General features: G+C 38.6%; 1 protein-coding gene across 3 annotated transcripts; it reads right to left on the reverse strand.

The window, feature by feature from the left end:
- Positions 1-6347: 6347 nt before the first annotated feature.
- LOC105008205 (CD209 antigen-like protein E) lies at positions 6348-23849 on the reverse strand. 3 transcript variants are annotated; one of them, XM_020043227.3, is made up of 11 exons: positions 22972-23849; positions 22451-22615; positions 20104-20277; positions 19676-19762; positions 16326-16394; positions 15314-15460; positions 14911-14991; positions 13528-13611; positions 11387-11529; positions 9899-10023; positions 6348-6677 (listed from the first exon to the last, which is right to left on the reverse strand). In XM_020043227.3, the coding sequence occupies exons 3-11, from the start codon at positions 20168-20170 to the stop codon at positions 6497-6499; spliced, it is 984 nt and encodes a 327-aa protein (XP_019898786.2). In that variant the 5' UTR covers positions 20171-20277; positions 22451-22615; positions 22972-23849; the 3' UTR covers positions 6348-6496. The 3 variants fall into 3 exon arrangements, with proteins under 3 accessions (XP_019898786.2, XP_019898785.2, XP_012988495.3); XM_020043226.3 differs by having other exon boundaries at positions 16326-16397; positions 22972-23847; XM_013133041.4 differs by lacking the exon at positions 22451-22615 and having other exon boundaries at positions 16326-16397; positions 22972-23847.
- Positions 23850-24054: the final 205 nt, after the last annotated feature.

Genomic DNA, 24054 nt, shown 5'->3' on the forward strand with positions numbered 1-24054 from the left:
TCTACTGATTCGATGCAGTGTACCGGAGGCTCGTTTCAAAGTACAAGAAAACGTGACCGATTATGTCTGATGCTTCAGACGTCACAAAATCACCCCTCGAGTTCCAACCTGGACGGTTTTCCAGAATGGCTGTTCTGAAACAGTGCATTAATTAAAGGTTAATGAAATCCAGTCAATTCGAGGGATGTCAGTAGGAGTTTGAGACACGCATGCAAATTGAAATTAGAGAGAAGTATTTGAAAGAGCAAGTCAATCACGAGAGTCACAAAATAGAGCTTGTTATTTGACAGTAGTCATTGAACTGTAATTTGAGAGTAACAGAAGAGAATAATTTAAAGTGTTGGTTAGCTAGTTATTTGAAAATCATACAAAAGATATGACTATACAAAAGGTCATTTGAAAAGTAGACAGGATAATTATTATGAGTGTTACTTAGCTCTGTTTTGGAAAGGGTATCAGGATAGTGTATTTGAATTAGAGAGCAATGGAGAATATGCGTGTGTGAATGTGTGTTTATTTGTAACTGAAGGCCACACTATGTTTGAACAGTCTGTGAGAACAAAACTTGTGGACTCATTGGCTGGAATTGTATTGTTTATAATGTTATTTATGTGGTCATTATACACATTGCCAAACTAAAATGGCTAAGGTCTTTGTCCAGGCCCTCTGCAATCTGTAGTGCCTAAAAATGTCTACACAGGAACATCCAAAAGCTAATATGGTTATCTGTTCTTTAAGCTTCAGTAGTTTGGTGGCTTAGATGCAAAGTGGATGACAATAGCATTGGAAAGATATTTTTGCTTGTAGAGGTTACAGGTTTGAATCCCTGATAAGGCACCTTTTTATTCATATTTGGTGTAAATAACTGTCACCTTTTAATAATAACAACAATCCATAGTTCTAATGTACCAAACAATGCTTTTCAACTAGTATAAAATCAAAATGAAGGTAGGAAAGAGTAATAACCCAGCACACACACACACCCACACACTACAGAGGCAATGAATACCGGTATTAGACAGGAAACAAGACGAGGGAAGGAGGTATGGGAGTGAACTGCGTTGCACCAGTGACCAAATACCAAATCAACACGTCTAATACTGTGGTGCAATGTTACTATTACAGACTGCTGTTCACATGGTTACTGTTTCGACTCTTCCTGTTGCGGGTAATACGATGTTGAAAACAAAATGTCAGCCTTTCTTCTACAAATTCCTCTTTAATCAAGCTTAGCCTTTTCAGTGGTCTTTATTATTAATTAATCCTTACCATTATTTCAAATACAGTAATAACTACTATGGAAAGGGCTGGTGGCCGCGAACCCCACAAAAATATGTACAACTCTGGGTTAAATACAATATGTCTAAATCAAACGTGTCATATCACATTTTGTCCAGCAGGGACAGTTTTTTTCTAAACGAGCCTCAATGGTTCAGAAAGCCTCGGTTTTCCATCCCTACCAACTGCTGGTCTGAAGTCTAACGCACATTGAACACACAACATGAGACAATAATGCACAAAGACATGGGAAGCAGAGGGAACAAATAAACACATTATAATGATGGGACAGGGAACAGATATACACATTATAATGATGGGACAGGGAACAGATATACACATTATAATGATGGGACAGGGAACAGATATACACATTATAATGATGGGACAGGGAACAGATATACACATTATAATGATGGGACAGGGAACAGATATACACATTATAATGATGGGACAGGGAACAGATATACACATTATAATGATGGGACAGGGAACAGATATACACATTATAATGATGGGACAGGGAACATATATATACACATTATAATGATGGGACAGGGAACAGATATACACATTATAATGATGGGATAGGGAACAGATATACATATTATAATGATGGGATAGGGAACAGATATACACATTATAATGATGGGACAGGGAACAGATATACACATTATAATGATGGGACAGGGAACAGATATACACATTATAATGATGGGACAGGGAACAAATATACACATTATAATGATGGGATAGGGAACAGATATACACATTATAATGATGGGATAGGGAACAGATATACACATTATAATGATGGGATAGGGAACAGGTACATTTAAAAACAAGACAACAACCGTCTGGGGTTGGATGATGAAAAAGGGGTGGGTGGGGATATGTTGTATTCACACAACATTCTATAATAGCACAACCAAACTGCATATTTCATTTGAGATTATATTAAAAGTTAGTAATCAATGCTAAGATGATCATAATTGTGAAGATTTTCCCAACTTCTGACTGAAGTGGTGTCACCTCTGCTTGGCAGATTTCTGTTAGCAATAGTACTAAACTCCCACAGATCTTTCAGTGGCAGCTGTAAGGGGTAGTCTAGTCAAATGTATTCAGCCTGTGTAGCTTACTAAGAACTTGTCATTTGCAACGCAAGGGATTTGCATTTGATTCCCAAAGGGGGCCAGAACATGTATGAAAATGTATGCACTCAACCCTGTCAAATCCAAGTATGCTCTTTGCTGAATTATTGGCCTTTTTTCAAAGGAAAAACTGTTACTGAAATGAAGAAACGTATTTCTTATTTATTGTCACAGTTGTGGGGTGGGACACCAGGCACAAAGAGAGAGAAGTGGGAAAAATGTTGTTTTAGTTCGAACAACACTAACGGTATAACCGCAAACTGAAGGCAGAAACAGCACAAACAATGATCCACAACACGAAAGACTAAAAGGGCAACTTAAATTGGGTCCCCAATTAGAGGCAATGCAGGGCAGCTGCCTCTAATTGGGGAGAACAAAACAGCAGTGCAGAGATGCCTAGAGGCCCCCCAGCCAGGACCTGATAGTTGTCCCAGGAAGGACAGAAATGACACATCATGCACTGAACAGAAACATGAATACAACATGTACTGTGTGATTCCGTGTACCATGAGGTGAAACAAAGGCATTTTACATGTGCCAAAAGTAGGTTAATTTCTCTTTTTGTGCGAAAATTTTGGGCTACCTTTGCTCACCTCTTACAGTAGCATTTCTGCTCAAATGTGCAGCCTTGTCACACAACACAATGCCACAGATGTCTCAAGTTTTGAGTGTGCAGTTGACATGCTGAGTTAAAGTCTATCATTTGTCAATACACCTAAACAGTGTAACAACCACAGGCCACAGTAGTACTACTTCCCAATTGGAGTGCAAAATTGTCTGAGAAAGCGCCTCATCTCCGTGCTGGTTGTCTTCACCAGAGACTCTTCACTCAGAGAAATGTATTATTCCAATTGGACTTTTAATATCTCACCCGGCACAGCCATAAGAGGACTGGTCACCCCTCTGAGCCTGGGTCCTCTCTAGGTTTCTTCCTAAAATTCGACCTTCTTAGGGAGTTTTTCCTAGCCACTGAAATTCAAAACTACTGTTGTTTGCTGCTTGGAGTTCAAGGCCGGGTGTCTCTGTAAAGCACTTTGTGACAACTGTTATTGTAAAAAGGGCTTTATAAATACATTTGATTGATTGACTCGACCTGACTGCAGTATGAATCCTGGCTTGTTTGGCGTTGTGAGCACAAATGGTTTGCTCATGTTAACCTTTGGAACAGTGCCCCATGGTGATGGGATGGCAATGGTATAGCCAGGCATAAACTACAAATAAATATATATATACAATTCCATTACACTGATGGCAAGTTGAAATCACAGAGATACTGAAACGAGATTCTGAGGGAAAATGTTCCTGCTGTTCATTTCCCACCATGTCACTTCATATTTTAGCATGATGACACAACCTCGTGTCCCAAGGATTTGTGCACAATAGCTTTGAGATGAAATTTGCATCAAGTCTTCCATTGGCCTGCATAGTCACTAGACATGTTACCCATTGAGCATGTTTGAAACGCTTCTGGATCTACATGTACCACGGCGGCTTCCAGCTTTTGCTGTTGCAGAGATTGGTTGAAATTAAATGACTGTAATTATTATTTTCATTCATTCAGTAGTTTTTTAACACATTTATGATGAGGCACCAACTATGATTTTATAAGATCCTCAGTAACCATTTCAAACATATGTAACTTGAAAACTTGCCATTAATACTAAGGAAACACAGATAGTTGATAACAGTAAATTGTCTCACATGAATGTCATAAACATTTTTTATTTGCAAGTACCCATCTATTTGTAACAAATGGCCAAGACATAGATGTTAATTCATTAAGAAAATAGTTTATTTACTATTTACAGAAAGGTTCTTTCAAATAGTGTCAGCTAATTAGCTCTGAACACTTAAGGTCAGAAAATATTTAGTTACAAAAGCAGACTCTCAGACTCATTTATATTTATATACATTTATAGGAAATATGTATTACGAGATGGTTTAATGTTGACATGTCCTGCCTGGAAATGATGGAAAATGCAATTAGGATATATTATCCTGTGGAGCAATAGGAACTTCATGTGAAGTTTAAACTGTCACTAGGTCAGGTGATATCATGAACATGCACCATCTGATAGAGAAACTGTGACATCTATGTCTGTTGGTGAGCCGTCTGGGTTATGTGGCTTGTAGCTAGAAAGTCCATGAAAAGAGTTCCAAGCTGGGAAAAGCTATTCAGAGAAGGCTTGATTGGAGAATTTGCTAGTCTTAGATACACACTGTGAGGGTTTTGGCTGCTAGAAACTTCAGGTCCCTGTAGACAACCCCAGCCTGTCTGGTGACTGTAGGACCGTGTGGACAACCCCAGCCTGTCTGGTGACTGTAGGACCGTGTGGACAACCCCAGCATGTCTGGTGACTGTAGGACCGTGTAGACAACCCCAGCATGTCTGGTGACTGTAAGACCCCATGGACAACCCCAGCCTGTCTGGTGACTGTAGGACCGTGTGGACAACCCCAGCCTGTCTGGTGACTGTAGGACCGTGTGGACAACCCCAGCCTGTCTGGTGATGGGCAGAGAACTAGTGCTCCTGTTCTCATTACTTTCTTCCCTTAATACCAGGCCAGACTGGGCGGTTCTGTAGAACACCAGGGAGAATGTCCTGTGAAAGGAGACCGATTGAGAGTGAGTACAATAACAAAGAAACTGACATTACCTCTGTCCTTACAAATGTGATAATTTATATGTAATGCTTTGTGTTATGGTGGCATATACCTTTCGTGTTCTGGTTATCCCCACAGATCCATTTCTCTCCCACAACACAGAAGACTGGTACTGGATTATTTGCCATAACTAAAAGGAGTAATTATGACTTAACCCTCTTTTGAACTTTCATGATAAAGACACCAGAACTGCATCAGACAGCTTTGTTGATTCCACCATTCTTGCTCCAGAAAGGCGAGATCAATTTGAAACTTTCATTATACATACATTCTGATATACAGTATATATATAGAGCTCTGGAATAAATTGAGAGACCACTGCACCTTTTTCTTTCCTTTCCAAAAAAGTTGAAAAGGAAGGTTTTGGGTGACGAACAGAAGCGTTAAAATTAAGAAACAACTGCAAATTGAGCGCTTCTGTTCCTTACTCAAAACCTCTCTTTTCAACTTTTTTGGAAAGGAAAGAAAAAGGTGCCGTGGTCTCTTAATTTTTTTCCAGAGCTGTATATATATATATTTACACTGAACAAAATTATAAACGCAACACATTTATCATGTGCTGAACTCAAAGATCTAAGACTTTCTCTATGTACACAAAAGGCCTATTTCTCTCAAATAATGTTCACAAATCTGTCTAAATCTGTGTTAGTGAGCCAAGATAATCCATCCAACTCACAGGTGTGGCATATCAAGATGCTGATCAGACAGCATAATTATGGCACAGATGTGCCTTAGGCTGGCCACAATAAAAATGCACTCTTAAATGTGCAGTTTTACTGTATTGGGGGGGTCCAGGGGGCCGGTCAGAAAACCAGTCAGTATCTGGTGTGACCACCATTTGCCTCACGCAGTGCAACATCTCCTTCATATAGACTTGATCAGGTTGTTGATTGTGGCCTGTGGAATGTTAGTCCACTCCTCTTCAATGAGAAAGTCTTAGATCTTTGAGTTCAGCTCATGATAAATGGGGGCAAAAACAAAAGGGTTATATATATGCTTGGAAGCCATCAATTCTGTCACAGTTAAAGAAAAGCTCTTTGTAGCATATTTATGTTAGTAGGAATGAGGGTGCCGAAGAGCAAACACCAGGGAAACCCTGACTTTACACATGTATTCTCAGTTTATAACCTTGTTGTTTTCACTTATTGTGTATCAATTCCATGTTTCACTTTTTATTTTTGATAAATAAACAAAATTAACAATGTTTATTTTAGAAAATAGTTTTTAATCAAGAGAATACAATAACAATGCGAGATTTTAAATAGGCAAACCTTTAAAAAAATACATAGAATTCTTTCACTTTCTCCAGTACCATGTTGCATAATGCAAATACAAACATTATCCCCTCAGATTTTACACAACCACACACGGGAAATTATATTATTTGTATGTTTTCTTCTGTTGTTATTGTTTGGCTGCCCGACTCTCACAGATTCTCTTAGATGGTATAGTACATCCAAGGTCAAACCAACAACTGATTTGAACAGAACAGTGCCGACCTATCTGGGCACAGTCTTCACGTGGAGGCCAGTTATTTGGTTCTGGTCTTCCAGAGTTACTTGTTCCATTGTTTAGATCCCAGTAACTAGAACAGGAAGGAGATAAACCATTACTCTATACTGTACCCACATAAAGAAACATATGGCCAATTAACAATGCTCTCTCAAATTCTACTGAGCAAATAACTGGTCTCCTGAGCAGAAACCTAAATGTGGTGAGAATGCTGTGCAACTTCTGGCATTTTTTTATATATGGTGAACAAACTGCATCGGCAAAGAGGAACAGTCGTTGCAGGTCAAAGCTGACTGACAGGGATAGATGGACACTTATCAGGATAGTTGCTCAATGCTCCAAAAGCATCCATGGCCTCAATTGAATCAGGATTGAATCAGCGCCTCTGGGACACAGTCTCGACAAAAACTTTACGTTGAAAGTTTCACAAAGCTGGACTTAATAGCAGGGCTGCCGTTTAGAAATCACTTGTATCCAAAGACAATGCACAAAACCACTGTGAAACAAATGGCGGGGGGGGGGGGGGGGGGGGGGTTGGCCTGTAGGGATATTTTCATAAAATGTTATTTCACATTAACCTGATGAAGAGTAGACAGAATGTCTTGTGATCACTTGTATATTAATTGAGTGTTAATTGATAAAACATTTAACCAGGGCTAATATTATTTTCCTAAACAGTATAATTGTCTTTGATTTTTTATCTCATATTGAGGACAGAATGACCTGTGGCTTTGCCTTGACTCTCTTGGCAAAATCACGTCACCATCATGCCACCAATATTTCCAACAGTGGTTTGGGGGGCAGATCCTAGAGGGTTGCTGGAAGCCTGGAGAAGGATCCATCCAGACATTGGAGGAGCTAATATCACTGTATAACCGTACTGTACAAGTGTGTTTCCGAGGTTTGGAAGGCGGTTGTTCTGCAGACCAACATCTGTTGGTTGTTCTGCAAATCAGCATGGCTTTATTATCTTAATAAATTGTCTACTATTGAATTCACAAACTCCTGAGTTGTTTTAAAATGTTGGTTGGAAAAAGGGGAACACTTTTCCACAATAGTCGGAATATTGTAAAAATTGAAAACACGCTATTCAGTGTCTTTAATCAGCACAACTGTTTAAATTGCGTCTTATTAATGTCATTAAAACTACATATCTATGTTTACAGTGATATATTGGGGGGGACAAATCATAGTTCTCCCCAGGATGGCGGGGGTCGTGTGTGTTAATAGTGTTAGTAGTTCACATAGCGTTGTGGTTGGCTATTCTACTGTCACTGTTTTCTAAAGGATCTAACCAGCAATTGAGTCATTGGAGCCATTGTTTTCATTATAGTTACTGTATAGCTATTAGCTAGCCATCTACAGTAATCTCTTTCTAATTAAACACGTTGAATGTAGTGTTGCTGCTGTTGGTTTGATCCTTCCCACGGAAACAGTTTTATTTTAGGCTATTTTAGGCTTTCTATGATGTAAACCCACTTAAGGTTGTACCCAGCAAAGTAGTTCTTTTTCAGGATAGGCAAAAACTTTGCTGGGTACAACCTTAAGTGGTTACATCATAGTAAGCTGTGATGGCAATTTCTAAAATCCAAATAGTTCTATGAAAATGGTAGGTAAGACAGGAGAAATCAATTGCACAATAAACGGTTTTAATAACTTGCAAGGAGAAAGTATGCAGGTTACAAGGTAACAGTGAATAGTTTCTAAATAAAAACATCATTTCGACAGTATTTATTACATAGGAAAAGGGGTGTGGTAAGATGCTGCCATCTGTCTCATGTCAATCAAACACCTTTCCCTTTGTTCTATCACACAAGTCAAATGCTATCTTCCCCCACCTTATCCTTCCTGCCATAATGTTTACTGTAGTGTTTACCCAAAGGGCCAACTGACCTGACTGCCCCCTGTTGTATCTTCTCCTATCTTGTCCTAAAACCCATTGATCTGCATCTGGACAGACAATAGATGCCCCCTATGCAAATACCAGATCCCCCACATTCCTCTACCTATCTTAACAGTGGGACTCAGTCCTTTACTCAGTGAGAATACATTGTATAAAGAAATTTCCACAACAAAGCCTAAAATAAAACTGTTTGCATTGGGATGGACAAACTGAACAAACAAGGACCATTACAGAGTCAGTGTGTAGCAAGCCTTTCATACCTGTTGTTGGTATGGATGTTAATAGGTAATGTAGCGAACTAGTTTTGAGAACCTTGGAATTTTGATTGATGGGTTGACAATGCAGGCAGTAAACAGACACCACTTCTCTAGACACGTATAAAGTGCCACAACACCTATTGTTTAAATAGTGTAGTGGTTAAAGACACAGTCTGTTATATTGGACACTGCAGATTGAATCCAGCCAGGGCAAAAACATTCATGCCTCCTAATCGCGGGCCGGCTGAACTACGCTCGCTTGGTTTCTTGTTTCCAGAAAGCTGTGTTACTAGTTCCCTAGCCCTAACCATTACCTAACCCTAAGTTCAATAACCTAACCTGTATGCCTTAACATAATCTAGTGGTAACCCCAGTTATAACACTATGTCCATTTGGACATTTTGACCAGAACCTTACCCCTTCAGTGGGGAAACCTTGTGCAGGCAGATTCTCCAGGTGTACTACCTTTGTGGGGACATTGGGTACATGTTGCACTCCTGAAGCTCTCATGCACAGGCTATTTTAGGCTTACTGGTTAGGTTTAGGTTAAGATTAGGGGTTAAAGCAGGGATAGGCAACACGTTTCCAGAGAACCACAAGGGATGCAGGATTTTGATTCAATTGACCTTGAAGACCAGGTATGTTGAAATTTGTCAGTCACTACGTTGATTACACCATGTAACAATTTTTGTACCTGGGTAGTAAGTGTAATTTTGTAATTGCTTACGCCTAAACATTATAGAAAATGGCTATTATTCCCCACAATCTTCGCTTTTCTGACCAGGACACTGATATTTTGAAATGTACCCATTTCCAATGAAAAAACGTGCAAATGTGTGTTTTTTCGTTCTCATAAACCGATAAACTCAAAAACTACATATGATTCCAAGTTAACATATATTTATACTAAAGTAATACAAATATGACAACAAAAGATATGAGAAGTTTTTCGAGATTTACGATTATATTGCAACTCATACTGGACAAATTGCTGTACCGATGGACCAGAACAAATTCTTAGTTTGTTGTGAAACTTACTTGGTAATAAAACTCTAATTCTGATTCTGAAATGTGGAAAATAATTTCTGCCACAAAATGTTGCACTGTATTAATGGAAGTTGGACATATCCTTACCTGATGCTTTTATTAAGGGGTGTATTGTCCATCCAGACCCACACTCCCTCTTTCTTCATGTCTGTCATTCCAATCCAGTAGCCGTTTTTGTCATTATTTTTTCCCACTTTCATTCTAATAAAGTCCTATGTAGGAGAGACAGATGATGCAGAGAAATAACAAAAACACACCAAAAAATATTGTATCTGTAGGTCAAACTCAAAGTCTTACTTACTATTCATTACTCCATACCAGATGGTACATTATTTTACTGTTCATTACTCCATACCTGCTGGTACATTATCTTACTTTTCATTAGTATATACATGACAGTATATTTTCTTACTTTTTGTCATGAATCACTCAACACAGACAGAAGTGGTATGGTCCCAGACGCAAAGTGACAGGCAGATTTATTAAAGGGTTCGGGCAGGAAATCGTGGTCAGGCAGGCAAATGGTCAAAACACAGTAATCCAATACAGGCAGGCAATGGTACCGAAAACACTAGACAGGCAGGTAGTCGAGAAGGCAGGCAGTCAAAAACGTCAGGCAGAAATACAAGAAAGCCGGGTAAAATTGCCAAAAAAGGGTAAGCTAGAGGGTACACTGAAAAAGGGTACACTGAAAAGGCAAAAACTGAACAAGCTAAACTGGCTTAGTTTGCTGAATGACAAATGACAAACAACGATACCTCACAATGAGGGAACAGAACTAAACAGATGAAGCAGGGACCACTAAGTGGGAACAGGTGTGACACAGGTGGGGCTAACAAAGGACACTAGATATGTTCAAGGTAATAGAAAATAACAAACAGAAACCAAAATACACAAACATAGAAAACACAAAAAGAAAAACAACAGGGCAGACACGGAACCATACACTGTTCATTACTCCACATCTGATGGTACAATATTATTACCAACATGACAGTATATATTCATACGGATCATTACTCCCTCCCAGATGGAGGGAGAAATACACAGAATAACATGGGGCAACACACTCCCTAGGGGGAGACCCCCCATGTAACTCTCACTAAAAGCACAAAATGTCACCATTCTTTTTTTTCCCACACCTCCTCTGGCTACCAGTAGTCTTAAAAAAAAAAAACACATTTCCTCTGCATCATCCACCTGTTCAGCCGACTATTAAAAACATTTTCTTCTCAATCTCATTTTAAAGACTGCTGGGACTTAAATTACCTTATTTAAATGATAATCATTTTATTTTAACTGTATGAAATGGCATGTAAGGAAAAGGTAAGCGGGGGTAAATGCTTTAAAACCCTTAGGCATTAACTTCTATTGGGATAAGATTCCCCCGGGGGGAAACTAACCCCATGGGGGGTATCTTACCCCTGTAGCTGGAAAAAAATTCCCTTTCCTAAAAAATACACTTAAATACAAATTAATCTGTCAACTGTAGTCATTTATTTAAAATAATAACACTAAACATACAGTAAATAGACATTGATCTTAAGGGGGCTGTGGTGCCCCATGTTACCCTACCTGTTCCTGCTCACTCTCTATGATGACCAGGTGTCCTCCTTCATGGATACAGGCATATTGACTCTGTTCCCAGGTCAGTTTGTCTTCAGAGAAGTTGTAACATGATCCACTGTAGAACCCCCAACCTGAAGAACATAGGTTCGCTAGAAGAGACACATCAAATAAGTGGACTATAAATGTAGGATCTTACATTTGAGCCAAGCTGCTAAAGCAAGAGTACATTTTGATGTTTTGATTAATCTTTCATTAAGAAAATGAGTCTGTCATCTCCATTTTGAATCAAAGAAACATGATCTACAGTTTAAGAGACCAAGTTAGATTCCGCTTCTACCAATAACTTTTTCTTTTTTTCTTTTGGTCCGGTCACGGTGTCACTGCGTAGCTTTACTGGTCCTAAAGAAATTGTGATAAAGCTCTGGAGAAAAGTTACATAAATATAAGCATCGCTTTTGAGCAACAGAGGAACACATGGACTGATGTGGACCTAATATTTTGCCATATTTTTGAACAGATTAGCTGTACATCATATCTACTTAGTAAACTTCCAAGATACAGTTTCTTTTCCAGCGCCATTAACCTAGGACAAACATACAAAAAGTGTTTGTTCACTCGATTATATTTTTACCTTGGGAATTCATAAAAATTTGAATTCCAAACCAAACAGTGAAAATATAGATTTTGTGTCATAAAACAATTGTTTTTGCTATTCGCCTTGTGCACAAGAGTGGGCTGAATAAACACCTTTAAAATACTGGCCATATGGTCTTTTATAATGATACAGGTGAGAATTAGTGCTGTCAAACAATTCAAATAATTAATGCAGATGAATTCCACCATCTAATGTGGTTAACCGCGATTAATCGTAATTTTACAATGTGTTCAAATGTTGACCTTAATACACACATCTGTTAGAAAAGCAGTGCATTATGTTAAAGACATACTGTGTTTTATTGCAAACTACGGACAGTGCTTGACTTAGAATTAAATAAATAAAGTTGTCACAGCCCTTAGTTTAGTATAACATACATACAATGTTAGTTTTTAACTTACCACAATAACTGTCTGCATCTAAATGTAGCCCATGTAAATCTAAATAGAATGTTACTGGTCTATGGTATTATCCCATAGTTCTACCATCTCTCATTGTTTACTTGATTAATGCACCAAGAACTATAACTGTTACAATCGGCTCCTATATAAAACATATCATATCAGCCCATCTCATCTGGAGAGCTGCAGGGTGTGCAGGATTTTAAACCATTGAATCACAAGCTTGTCAAGGTTTGGTCCTTTGATGTTTAGGCTGATATTTGGTTAGAATAGGGTTCAGGTGAGGGCCTGTAAACATTAGATTTCCCAAAAGATAGTTAGCCACAACCAAATACTTGTGTCACTATTACATGATTCCCAAATTTAACCAAATGCATAAGGTAGGCAACTTGAATATGCCATGGCATAAGGAAGTCATTGTGGCTTGGCTAAAGATGTTATCACCAAACATTAACCAAGGGACATCTGTAATTCATGCGGAGCACAGATGTTTGTTAATTCCACCATTAGAATATATGCTTTGGTGAAAACCTTAGTGCTTCGCTAAGACAAGCAAAAATATTAAATAATGAAGACTTACCATGCCTTACCTTACCAATTCAAAAAATAATTGTTTGTATGGGAGCATGTTTATCAATTAAATTATTAACTTCAGAATAAAATAAGTTCCATGCATCTCCAACAAATGGAATTAACTGAAATCCCAATTAATAGGAATTAGGTCTTGAATAAAACAATCAACATTAATATTCCTGCATTGTCCCAGTCTAACATATTTGGGCGGAGAACTTAAAATTCAAATTTTCCAGACAAAATATAACAGAGTGATCACTTAAATAATCAGACATAACACCCAATGTTATTATCCTTTCTGGGTTTATCAAATACTTATTTCATGCAATAAAATGCTAATTAATTATTTAAAAATCATAAAATTTGATTTTCTAGATTTTTGTTTTAGATTCAGTCTCTCACAGTTGAAGTGTACCTATGATACAAATTACAGACCTCTACATGCTTTGTAAGTAGGAAAACCTGCAGAATTGACAGTGTATCAAATACTTGTTCTCCCCACTGTAAATATAACTGACCTGTGGTATCTGCCAGGAGTTTGTTGACTTTAGTAAGGTTCCTTATGTAGTTTTGGATTTCTGAGGATAACAGGTCTTTCTGGGCTATAAACAGATGTAATTTACATTTAGTTAGAAGAGAGTGTACAGATCCTGTTGTATTGAATTTAGACCACAATGTAGGGCACTTGGCAAACCAAATATGGACCTATAAAATGAATGTGCTTTACAAGAAACTTCACATACAACATCAGCACCTATACTGATTCAATTAGCCAAAGGCTTGCATTGTGCTGTCCTGATTCAGTTAGTCAAGAAGATCTGCAATGTGCTACCTGTGTAAACCAGGCCTAAGCTGGCCCCTTTCCTGGTGAGGACAACCCTGTTACAGTACTTTGCTCTGAATTACCGGGTCTGTTTAATGACTATTACTAAAACAAGGAAATAGAACTGACATGGGCTTACTGCCAGTATATCGCATCGGGAAGTTAGGTTCCTCTTTAAATGTTGAAGCTCTGAATATAGGCTATAATGTAAGCAGGCCCGGGTGGGCAAAAGGGGGCATTGCCCCTCCAGACAGAATCTGTGCCCCTTCAGTTTTGTTTCCCCATAAACACTGCAAATGGTATATGAATTAGACATGCCCCTCATTTATGGAAAATGCCCCCTCATTTCATCCAGCAGCCGGGTCTGAATGTAAGGCATTTGGAGATATTTTTTTTTAGATCTCCTTTGATAAGTTGACCTGCCCGACCTAGCACACCTAACACAATACTTACCTTAGGCCAGATTTGAACAATCCTACACTCAGTATCAGACCTGATTCAGTTAGACCAGTGTTTCTCAACCCTGCTCCTGGACGCCCCCCTGACCTGCATGTTTTAGATGTCTCCTTGCCCTAACATACCTGCTTATGAAGGACTTGATAATGAGCTGATCATTTGAATCAGGTGTGACCGAGCAGGGATTTAAAACATGCAGGTCAGGGGGGGCGCCCAGGAGCAGGGTTGAGAAACACTGGTCTAACTGAATCAGGTCTGATACTGAGTGTAGGATTGTTCAAATCTGGCCTAAGGTAAGTATTGTGTTAGGTGTGCTAGGTCGGGCAGGTCAACTTATCAAAGGAGATGTAAAAAAATCTAAAGTTTGACCGTGTTAACTGTTGACACTTAGTGACTTCTGCTATCCTAACACAATGACATTATCTCTAAATGCATGCAACAGTTAATGTGAGCACTGAAATGATCATATCATATCCCAAATACATGCTGTGGGGAAGCAAAGCAATACTGTACTATACATCTAAATAAAATCTTAACTGAGACAGAACCATTTAAACTACAAACTGTACCACTGAAACCAAGATCAAGGATTTCATCAAACATAGATCATTCTTATTTTCACCAGTTAAATTGTCCTTCATTTGGGCAAAGAGATCTTCAGAGCGAGCCTTCTCAGCTTGACGATCAATCAGGTTGTAAGCATCTAGAGCAAAGGCAAGGAGACAAATATATATTTTTTTGCATTTTAAACTATCAAGCCAACTCTAATTCACTGGATTGTGGCTGGCTTGGGTAATTATTTTCGCACCCTTTTTATGTAATAATTGTATATATATATATAAACAGTATTACTCAACATTGTTGCAAACCACATACAAGTACCCCAGGAACCTTTGATATGCTGAGAACAGTATTTGAATTTTACTTTTCAGCAAATGTTGTGGATTAATAACCACACAAAGTACAGCTCTGTTTGGTTCAGTAATGTGAATAGTGTCAACTCAGTAAAATGGTTCTGTACTTACAGAGGACTCCCAGAGTGATGGACAGAACTAGCAGTACAACACAGAGACACACCAGGGTCACCAAAACAACCCTCTGTGATCTTCTCTCAGGAGTCACAACCTTTGACCCCACTGGGGTAGAGGGGTCTCCAGAACCACACTTGCTTTCTGGAAAATAATTGATCAGAGGTTAACTATTTGGGATGAAGTGTTAGTCCCTAGGTGTAGTGATTGTAACCTTAACATTAACAGACGAATACATAGCCCCTGTACGCACATTCAATCCCTTACAGACAACAAGAGGCACACAAACAGACACACATACACACCGTTACAGACAACAAGAAGCACACAAACAGACACACATACACACCGTTACAGACAACAAGAAGCACACAAACAGACACACATACACACCGTTACAGACAACAAGAGGCACACAAACAGACACACATACACACCGTTACAGACAACAAGAAGCACACAAACAGACACACATACACACCGTTACAGACAACAAGAGGCACACAAACAGACACACATACACACCGTTACAGACAACAAGAAGCACACAAACAGACACACATACACACCGTTACAGACAACAAGAGGCACACAAACAGACACACATACACACCTTTAAAGACAACAAGAGGCACACAAACAGACACACATACAAACCGTTACAGACAACAAGAAGCACACACACAGTCACACATACAAACAGTTACATACAACAAGAGGGACACAAACAGACACACATACAAACAGTTACATACAACAAGAGGCACACAAAGGGATACACATGCAGACACAAAGAATTAAACACACAGACACACAAACAAACAGACACACATATGAAAAGAAACATACAGCACACACACACGGATACACAAACTAACAGACACACAAACAAATAGACACACACAGACACACCCACCCAGCGTAAAAAAGGCCACGCAGACACACACAATAACATACACAAACAGACATACACAAACAGACACACAAACAGACACACACATGCACTCACCTCGTTGAACATTTACTGCCCCTCCAGTTCTGACCTCAGAGTATGTGACATCCTCCTCACATTTTGTTTCTGCTATGATTACAGTGAGATGAAGAAAGTTACAGATCATTCTTTTAATCATTTTGCACATTTGCACGGTTGCGTTATTTCCCATTAAAATAATCACTTCCTTTACAGAGTTCAAAGCGGACAGTCTGAAATATAATAGTCCCTCTCTCATAGTGTCCTACATAACCATTTCTTTATTTAGACTCTACAACACACATAAACGTTCCTTGACTGGAAGGTCCAACGTTCAAGTATTATTAACTGACTAGACAACAAATGCTATCAACATATCATTTCAAAAGTACTTCATTCTGTTTTTTAGACATTGTAGGTTATATATAATTAGGGATGGCTGGAAGAAGTGGTAGTGCTCTGAAATCCCTTCAACTAAATCCCTTTATACATGACCCTGCCTAAACACATTTCACAGATGACTGACGCCTGCATACCATATACATCTGAAAGTATTAAATGTAGGCCTACTGTAAATCTCAAAATGTCGGAAAACACTGGAAAATGTGAAAAGTGGTGTGTCCATAACATCATTTTTTTACAATAATGCATGAAATTCCTGCGAATTGAGAAGTATAGAGGAGCTTTCAGAATTTGCCTATACAGTGTGGGAACACATGTCTGTAAAAGAAAATTATATTTGTCTTGAGTCAAAAGCTCTTTAAAGGTTTTTATATTTTTACATGCATATTTTATAATTGAAACCTAATATGACGCGCTCCGAGTAATCAAAGAATCTAGGTACGACAGGCTTCTTTGTGACTTTTTCACTGGCCACCCAAACATTGGACAAAGAATAGACACCAAGTCATTCTCTGGTCGAGCTAAGAGCTCTTCAACAAATAAACAGAGAATCCTATGTTCTGTTGATTTCTTACTCATTTACCTAGGTCACAGCACACTAAAAGACAACATTATAGAAATTAATGGAAACAAAACAGAAAATAAAAAACACAACTTAATTAATATAAAATAAAAATTAATATAAAATAATAACAACATCATAAATGTCATATTTAGGTTCTCAGATTCAAATATCTCTCACATTTCCTTTTGTAAATTAGGTCAGAATAAGGTCAGAAGTATGACCAGGTGGACAAGGACAGGGACAGCAACGGGCCCCCAAACCAGGTAATCCACAGGCGTGGACCAGGACCTGACTTAATATCTCATGAAAAGTGATTCTAATCATTACCCAATGGCCCAATACATGTTAGATACTATCAATATAGCATGTTTAACCATCTTTTAAATTTATGGGCCATTTGTTGATACTGAAATTTCTACAACTCCAATCAGAACCTACTCCAGTCAGAACCAGGCCAAGGCCCAGTGATGCCCATGGTTTATAACATAAATGACAACCATATTTTTCTTTCACTGACATTTTTTTAATTTAAAGATGACCAATGCAGAATGTTTCTGAAGAGCATGAATATCGAGAACATTTAATTTCCTCTAAAACTATAGTTCTTTGTATTCATGACCCTGTACCTGGCCCAACACTCTCCTTTCTTCAATCTTATGGAGGAATTATCCTCAGCGTGGAGGTAGATGGTCCAGAAGTGTCATCCCCATGAGCATACCCCCCTTCTTCAGGTCAGATAAGTCATGTCATGACATCAGTGCTGACCAATGTCAGGCTTGGATTTGTCAATAACTGTATAATGAAGTAATAACGAAAATGAATCGTCACGACTTCATATAATGAAGATATTCATTATATGGACTCATAGCCGTGGGAAGTAGGGGTGGTTGAGTCTCCCCCTGACGAGATTCAGAAATTCTTTATTTCAGTTTTTTAGCCACCACTTCTGCGTGCGCATAGTACATCTGTCCGTCATGGTCAGCAACTGCGTACGGACTCGCACTTGACCGTTGCCAGCAACCCCAGATGAAAACATTTTACAATGGCCATGTGTGGACAAGATGTGTTTCCCAAATGCAAATGACATAAATTGTGTCTAATGGGGAAACAGTATAATATTCTGGAAATGTATACTGTACCTTCAACACGTTAACAACACATTTGATACGTGTCTTGTGTTGTTTGCTCATGCATTCGCTTTTGCTATGGCTGTTACACTTGCCAAATTGTCATTGTAGGAATTCATGTTTTGTTTCGATTAGTTAACCAATGTACTCAGGATATTATTTTTTTTCAATTGCAGTGGTTGGATTAATTATCGTAGTGAGTGTATGTTTACAAACCAAAAAGAAAGCACCAAAGTGACTCATACAAATTAGTCAGCTTTTTTTGCAGTAACATACTCTCAATCGTTCCTGAATAAGTTCTTATATTTGTGTATGGTCTAATGCTCCAGTCAAGCATTTTTAATGTTAATTTTCATCTATTAACCATTAAAATAATTGAATTACCCCCTTGATTCCAATAGACAATCCTATTTACGGTTTTTGAATATCCATTCCGACAACTGCCCTCCTCTCAATATGTCTCATGACATGACAACACTTAATTGCTCTTATCGCGTAGGTAACCAGTGCAGCTATAAGGAATGTTTGGCATTTGTGTTATATGTGGATAATATACAACAGCTTAGCACAGTGTATGGGCACTCATTGTGCCTAACAACAGCTCTTAAGTGTGATACCCCAGAACGATAACACCATGTTACTTAAGTATATCCTACAAGACACATTTGAAGACATACTTGAATGGAAAGGAAAGGTAATAAATAAATACCACCATGCACTATACAGCGCTGGAAAAAATTAAGAGACCATTGCACCTTATTCTTTCACTTCCAAAAAAGTTGAAAAGGAAGGTTTTGAGTGAGGAACAGAAGGGTTAAAATTAAGAGGCCACTGCAAATTGAATGCTTCTGTTCCTCACTCAAAACTTTCCTTTTCAACTTTTTCCGAAAGAAAAGAAAAAGGTGCAGTGGTCTCTTAATGATTTCCGGAGCTATATTTAAATAATATAAGTACTAATTGTAGCAGTCATACCATAAGATACCATGTCATACCATGTCTCTCCTAGTATCTGTTTAACCAATATGAAAATGTATGGAAATAAATGTATGTAATGATAAATTGTTGTAAATAAAATCTGCTAAATAACCTTTTTTTTTTTAACAAATGCTTAACAGATATGTTTTTACTTATCCTGTAGTACTGGCAAAAATATATGTGGTTGTACACAGTTACTTTGTGAGACAACCATACAGTTTAACAAGATAATGAAGAGGAATCTATTTAGCCTCCTTCTGCTAACTTGCCGTTGAATTAATGTAACAGGACAATGAAGAGGAAAGCCTCCAGAAACATACCTTTTCCCATATCATCTTGTTTTCGGTGTTTATGGAATTTTACATTGGAGTAGATAATATCACCAGACATCTTTGCAGTTTCAAGTCCTTTTAGAGTGAACAGAAGAGGAACATTAGTTTCCTACATCAGAGTACATATTATCTTTCACTATCTCATTATCCACCTTGTCTCTTGTTGACTTGCGAAATCATTCACTTGCAACACATTGGGGGTATTTCAGAAAGTAAGGTTAACATACTCTGAGTTGAAACCACAAGTGAGTACGGGACCTTAGAATAATTTTTGAGAGTAGACAGACTTTGAGGGGTTGAGATGAAGAATGAGGTTGAGATGAAGAATGGAAAACTATGAGACAGGCGAGTGACAACAAAACTAAAATGTATACTGTACAGTTTGTCAGGTTATGACTTGTTTGTCGGGTTATTACCAAATTTCCTTAAGCAGCAAGGCCCTTTTAATTTGGAATTGGTCATCCCACCCATTAATCTGTACATATTACTGGTTGATGTGAGTAAAGATCTTGTTTTGATAGCATCTTTCAGTCCCAGTATCGTTGCAAAGGGGCCTTGTTTGTCCTTCGGTAATCTGCAACATCAGAACTCTGAAAAAAACACGAGACAAGACCGTTGTGGTGAGTGTTGGGATGGACTGAAACATTAAAGAGAAATAGAGCCATTAAGATAAATGAATGAAACGTTTTGATAAGTAGGTGAGATTTTTATTTTATCCAGCCTGTTATTTTACCAGGTATGTTGCCTGAAAAAAAAAGTCTAAATAAGAGCATCAACCTGGGAAATAGTTACAGGAAAAGGAAAGAAGATCAACCAATTGGAAGCATAGGCAACATGTAGTCTCCCATCCCAGGACCGACCAGGCCCAACCTTGCTAAGCTTCAGAGGCAAAAGCCAGCAGTGGGATGCAGAGAACTTCCATAGACATACCGACAGAACATCTTCAGTTTGCCATGCTTGTCATTCTCACTAATATTCAACTAATCATATATTCTACAGTTATAGGTAAAGGAGAATCCAAGTCAATGCCCTTTTTTTTACTTATGCCTTACAAACACATCTGTAGTAAGAGAAATTGTAGTCTGGCCTGACACCCTGATCTCTCCCACAAGGCAACCTTTATACAAACCCGATTCCAAAAAAGTTGGGACATTGTACAATTGTGAATAAAAACAGACTGCAATGATGTGGAAGTTTCAAATTTCAATATTTTATTCAGAATACAACATAGATGACATATCAAATGTTTAAACTGAGAAAATGTATCACTTTAAGGGAAAAATTAGTTGATTTTAAATTTCATGGCATCAACACATATCAAAAAAGTTAGGACAAGGCCATGTTTACCACTGTGTGGCATCCCCTCTTCTTTTTATAACAGACTGCAAACGTCTGGGGACTGAGGAGACAAGTTGCTCAAGTTTATGAATACGAATGTTGTCCCATTATTTTCTAATACAGGCTTCTAGTTGTTCAACTGTCTTAGGTCTTCTTTGTCGCACCTTCCTCTTTATGATGCGCCAAATGTTTTCTATGGGTGAAAGATCTGGACTGCAGGCTGGCCATTTCAGTACCCGGATCCTTCTTCTATGCAGTCATGACATTAATTGATGCAGTATGTGGTCTGGCATTGTCATGTTGGAAAATGCAAGGTCTTCCCTGAAAGAGACGACGTCTGGATGGGAGCATATGTTGTTCTAGAACTTGGATATAACTGTCATCATTGATGGTGCCTTTCCAGATGTGTAGGCTGCCCATGCCACATGCACTCATGCAACCCATACCAGAGATGCAGGCTTCTGAACTGAGCGCTGATAACAACTTGGGTTGTCCTTGTCCTCTTTAGTCCGGATGACATGGTGTCCCAGTTTTCCAAAATGAACTTCAAATTTTGATTCGTCTGACCACAGAACACTTTTCCACTTTGCCACAGTCCATTTTAAATGATCCTTGGCCCAGAGAAAACGCCTGCGCTTTTAGATCCTGTTTAGATACGGCTTCTTTTTTGACCTATAGAGTTTTAGCCGGCAACAGTGAATGGCATGGTGGATTGTGTTCACCGACAATGTTTTCTGGAAGTATTCCTGAGCCCATGTTATGATTTCCATTACAGTATCATTCCTGTATGTGATGCAGTGCTGTCTGAGGGCCCGAAGATCACGGGCATCCAGTATGGTTTTCCGGCCTTGACCCTTACGCACAGAGATTGTTTCAGATTCTCTGAATCTTTGGATGATATTATGCACTGTAGATGATGATAACTTCAAACTCTTTGCAATTTCTCTCTGAGAAACTCCTTTCTGATATTGCTCCACTATTTTTCGCCGCAGCATTGGGGGAATTGGTGATCCAATCTTGACTTCTGAGAGACACTGCCACTCTGAGAGGCTCTTTTTATACCCAATCATGTTTCCAATTGACATAATAAGTTGCAAATTGGTCCTCCAGTTGTTCCTTATCTGTACATTTAACTTTTCCGGCCTCTTATTGCTACCTGTCCCAACTTTTTTGGAATGTGTAGCTCTCATGAAATCCAAAATGAGCCAATATTTGGCATGACATTACAAAATGTCTCACTTTCAACATTCGATATGTTATCTATATTCTATAGTGAATTAAATATAAGTTTATGAGATTTGTAAATAATTCCATTCCTTTTTTACTCACAATTTGTACATTGTCCCAACATTTTGGAATCGGGTTTGTAATAAAAGCAGTACATACATTTTGTATAAACCAAGCTGACATGGTCAGCCTCCATACCTTATAGAGAAGGGTTGGTGGTTAGGCTATCTGCTCTGCTAGACAGTATTGCCTGTTACACCTCCAACGGTGTATAGCCCAGCTACAGGATGAGTCAGTATTCAAGCAATAGCCAAGAATCAAGGCAAATTAGTCAATTTAGGCTCTGAAGCACTCCTGTATGGACTGAATTTAATAAATACATGATTCATTTGGTAGCTACGGTTGCAATTGTTTACAATAATTAACTAACAAGATACACATTACTGGGAGCATTTGTTATTCCTAACGATTAGGAATGAGACTAACTTAGCAAACATTAGGTTACTGTACTGTTATTTAGCAAAAACAATTGCTAACTCAGCACACATAAGCAGCTAGGACTGTAGCTATAGCTACTCTAACATTTTGCCGTCACTTGTATCAACAGTGTCGTCATGTTAATTTGGTTTATACACAACAAACATCTAGATAGCTAACATACATATAATACGAAAGTAAAGATGTTCACTTTACAAATCACATTTTGCTAAAGCTCTTACCTTAATCAAATGGATGTGCAAGCCAGGATGTCCTTAATTAGATACCGCATCCCGTCCTGTCCCGTCGAAGCGGTTGGCAGCCTCCCTCAATAATTCTGAGAAGCTTTTCTGGGAGCCTTATTTATTTATTTAATATACATTTAATATACTTAAATGGCATTCCTTAAATGGCTTGGTCATTTGTTTTGAACTCGTTCATGTACCTTTTGACTGAACAGCCTGGAACAGACAGGAAACACACAGCATCAGTCTCTTTTATTTTTAAATTATCATTATTTTTTATTTTTTCTCTCTCTCTCTCGCAGGTTCTCCTCTCTATCAAATAGTCTTGTCAACCTTTATAAGAGGCAGGTGCAAAAGGGCCGTGCTCATGACCCAGGGATTGGCTCATTCCAGCTGTCTACCGGCGCTACTGCCCGGGTCCTGAATTCACGGAAGAAGCACGCTCAATTGACCGGAGAGAGACCCAAGCGTTGGCAGTGGGTCCCATTATACAGATTCTTGCAACACGAGGCCATGCACTATGGCACGGCAGTGGACCCAGGGATCTCATCGCAGTGTCTTATTGAATTCAAAATGCCTCTGAAATTCTGGTTTCTGACGGTTTCCCTTCCTTTCTATAAAGCCACCCACATTAGCCCTAATGAGAGCCAGGTGCAGATGGGTGGGACAGGCCCTGACAGCTGTCTCTCAGATTTCCCGTCAGCCAGCTCAGCTCGCCTCCCACGCACTTTCCGGTGCTCATTCTCCTGGTGCTCACTCTCTAGGTGTGCACTCTCCAGTGTCCTGGACCTCTGTGGAATGTAGATATAGCCAATCAGCAACAAGGATTCAACAGTTTATTCCAGTTACTAGTTGCTGATAAGTTAAAATTCATTCAATAATGCAGATTCATTCCTGGTAGTGGGACAGTAGAATTCACATTTATTCTTAATGCCACCTAATCATTACATTAAAGGACAAAAAAACATTATTTACAAATCATATAGAGTCCTTCATCACACTTTTATACTATCAGATCTTTGGATGCAGCATATCTATCGTAATCCAAAATATGTTTTAGCAATTAAGTGGTTTTCATTT

Source organism: Esox lucius, chromosome 24, assembly GCF_011004845.1.
Source record: "Esox lucius isolate fEsoLuc1 chromosome 24, fEsoLuc1.pri, whole genome shotgun sequence".
In the NCBI taxonomy this organism is placed as follows: domain Eukaryota; kingdom Metazoa; phylum Chordata; class Actinopteri; order Esociformes; family Esocidae; genus Esox; species Esox lucius.

Bases quoted from the DNA above. Each gene is read 5' to 3' on its own strand.
- LOC105008205 (XM_013133041.4), bottom strand. From the start codon at position 20,170: ATGTACAGATTAATGGGTGGGATGACCAATTCCAAATTAAAAGGGCCT. The intron at 16,398-19,675 runs GTATGTTTCTGG...CTGTAATCATAG, and splicing joins ACAAGATGATATGGGAAAAG to CAGAAACAAAATGTGAGGAG. The intron at 10,024-11,386 runs GTAGGGTAACAT...TCTCCTACATAG, and splicing joins TAGAGAGTGAGCAGGAACAG to GACTTTATTAGAATGAAAGT.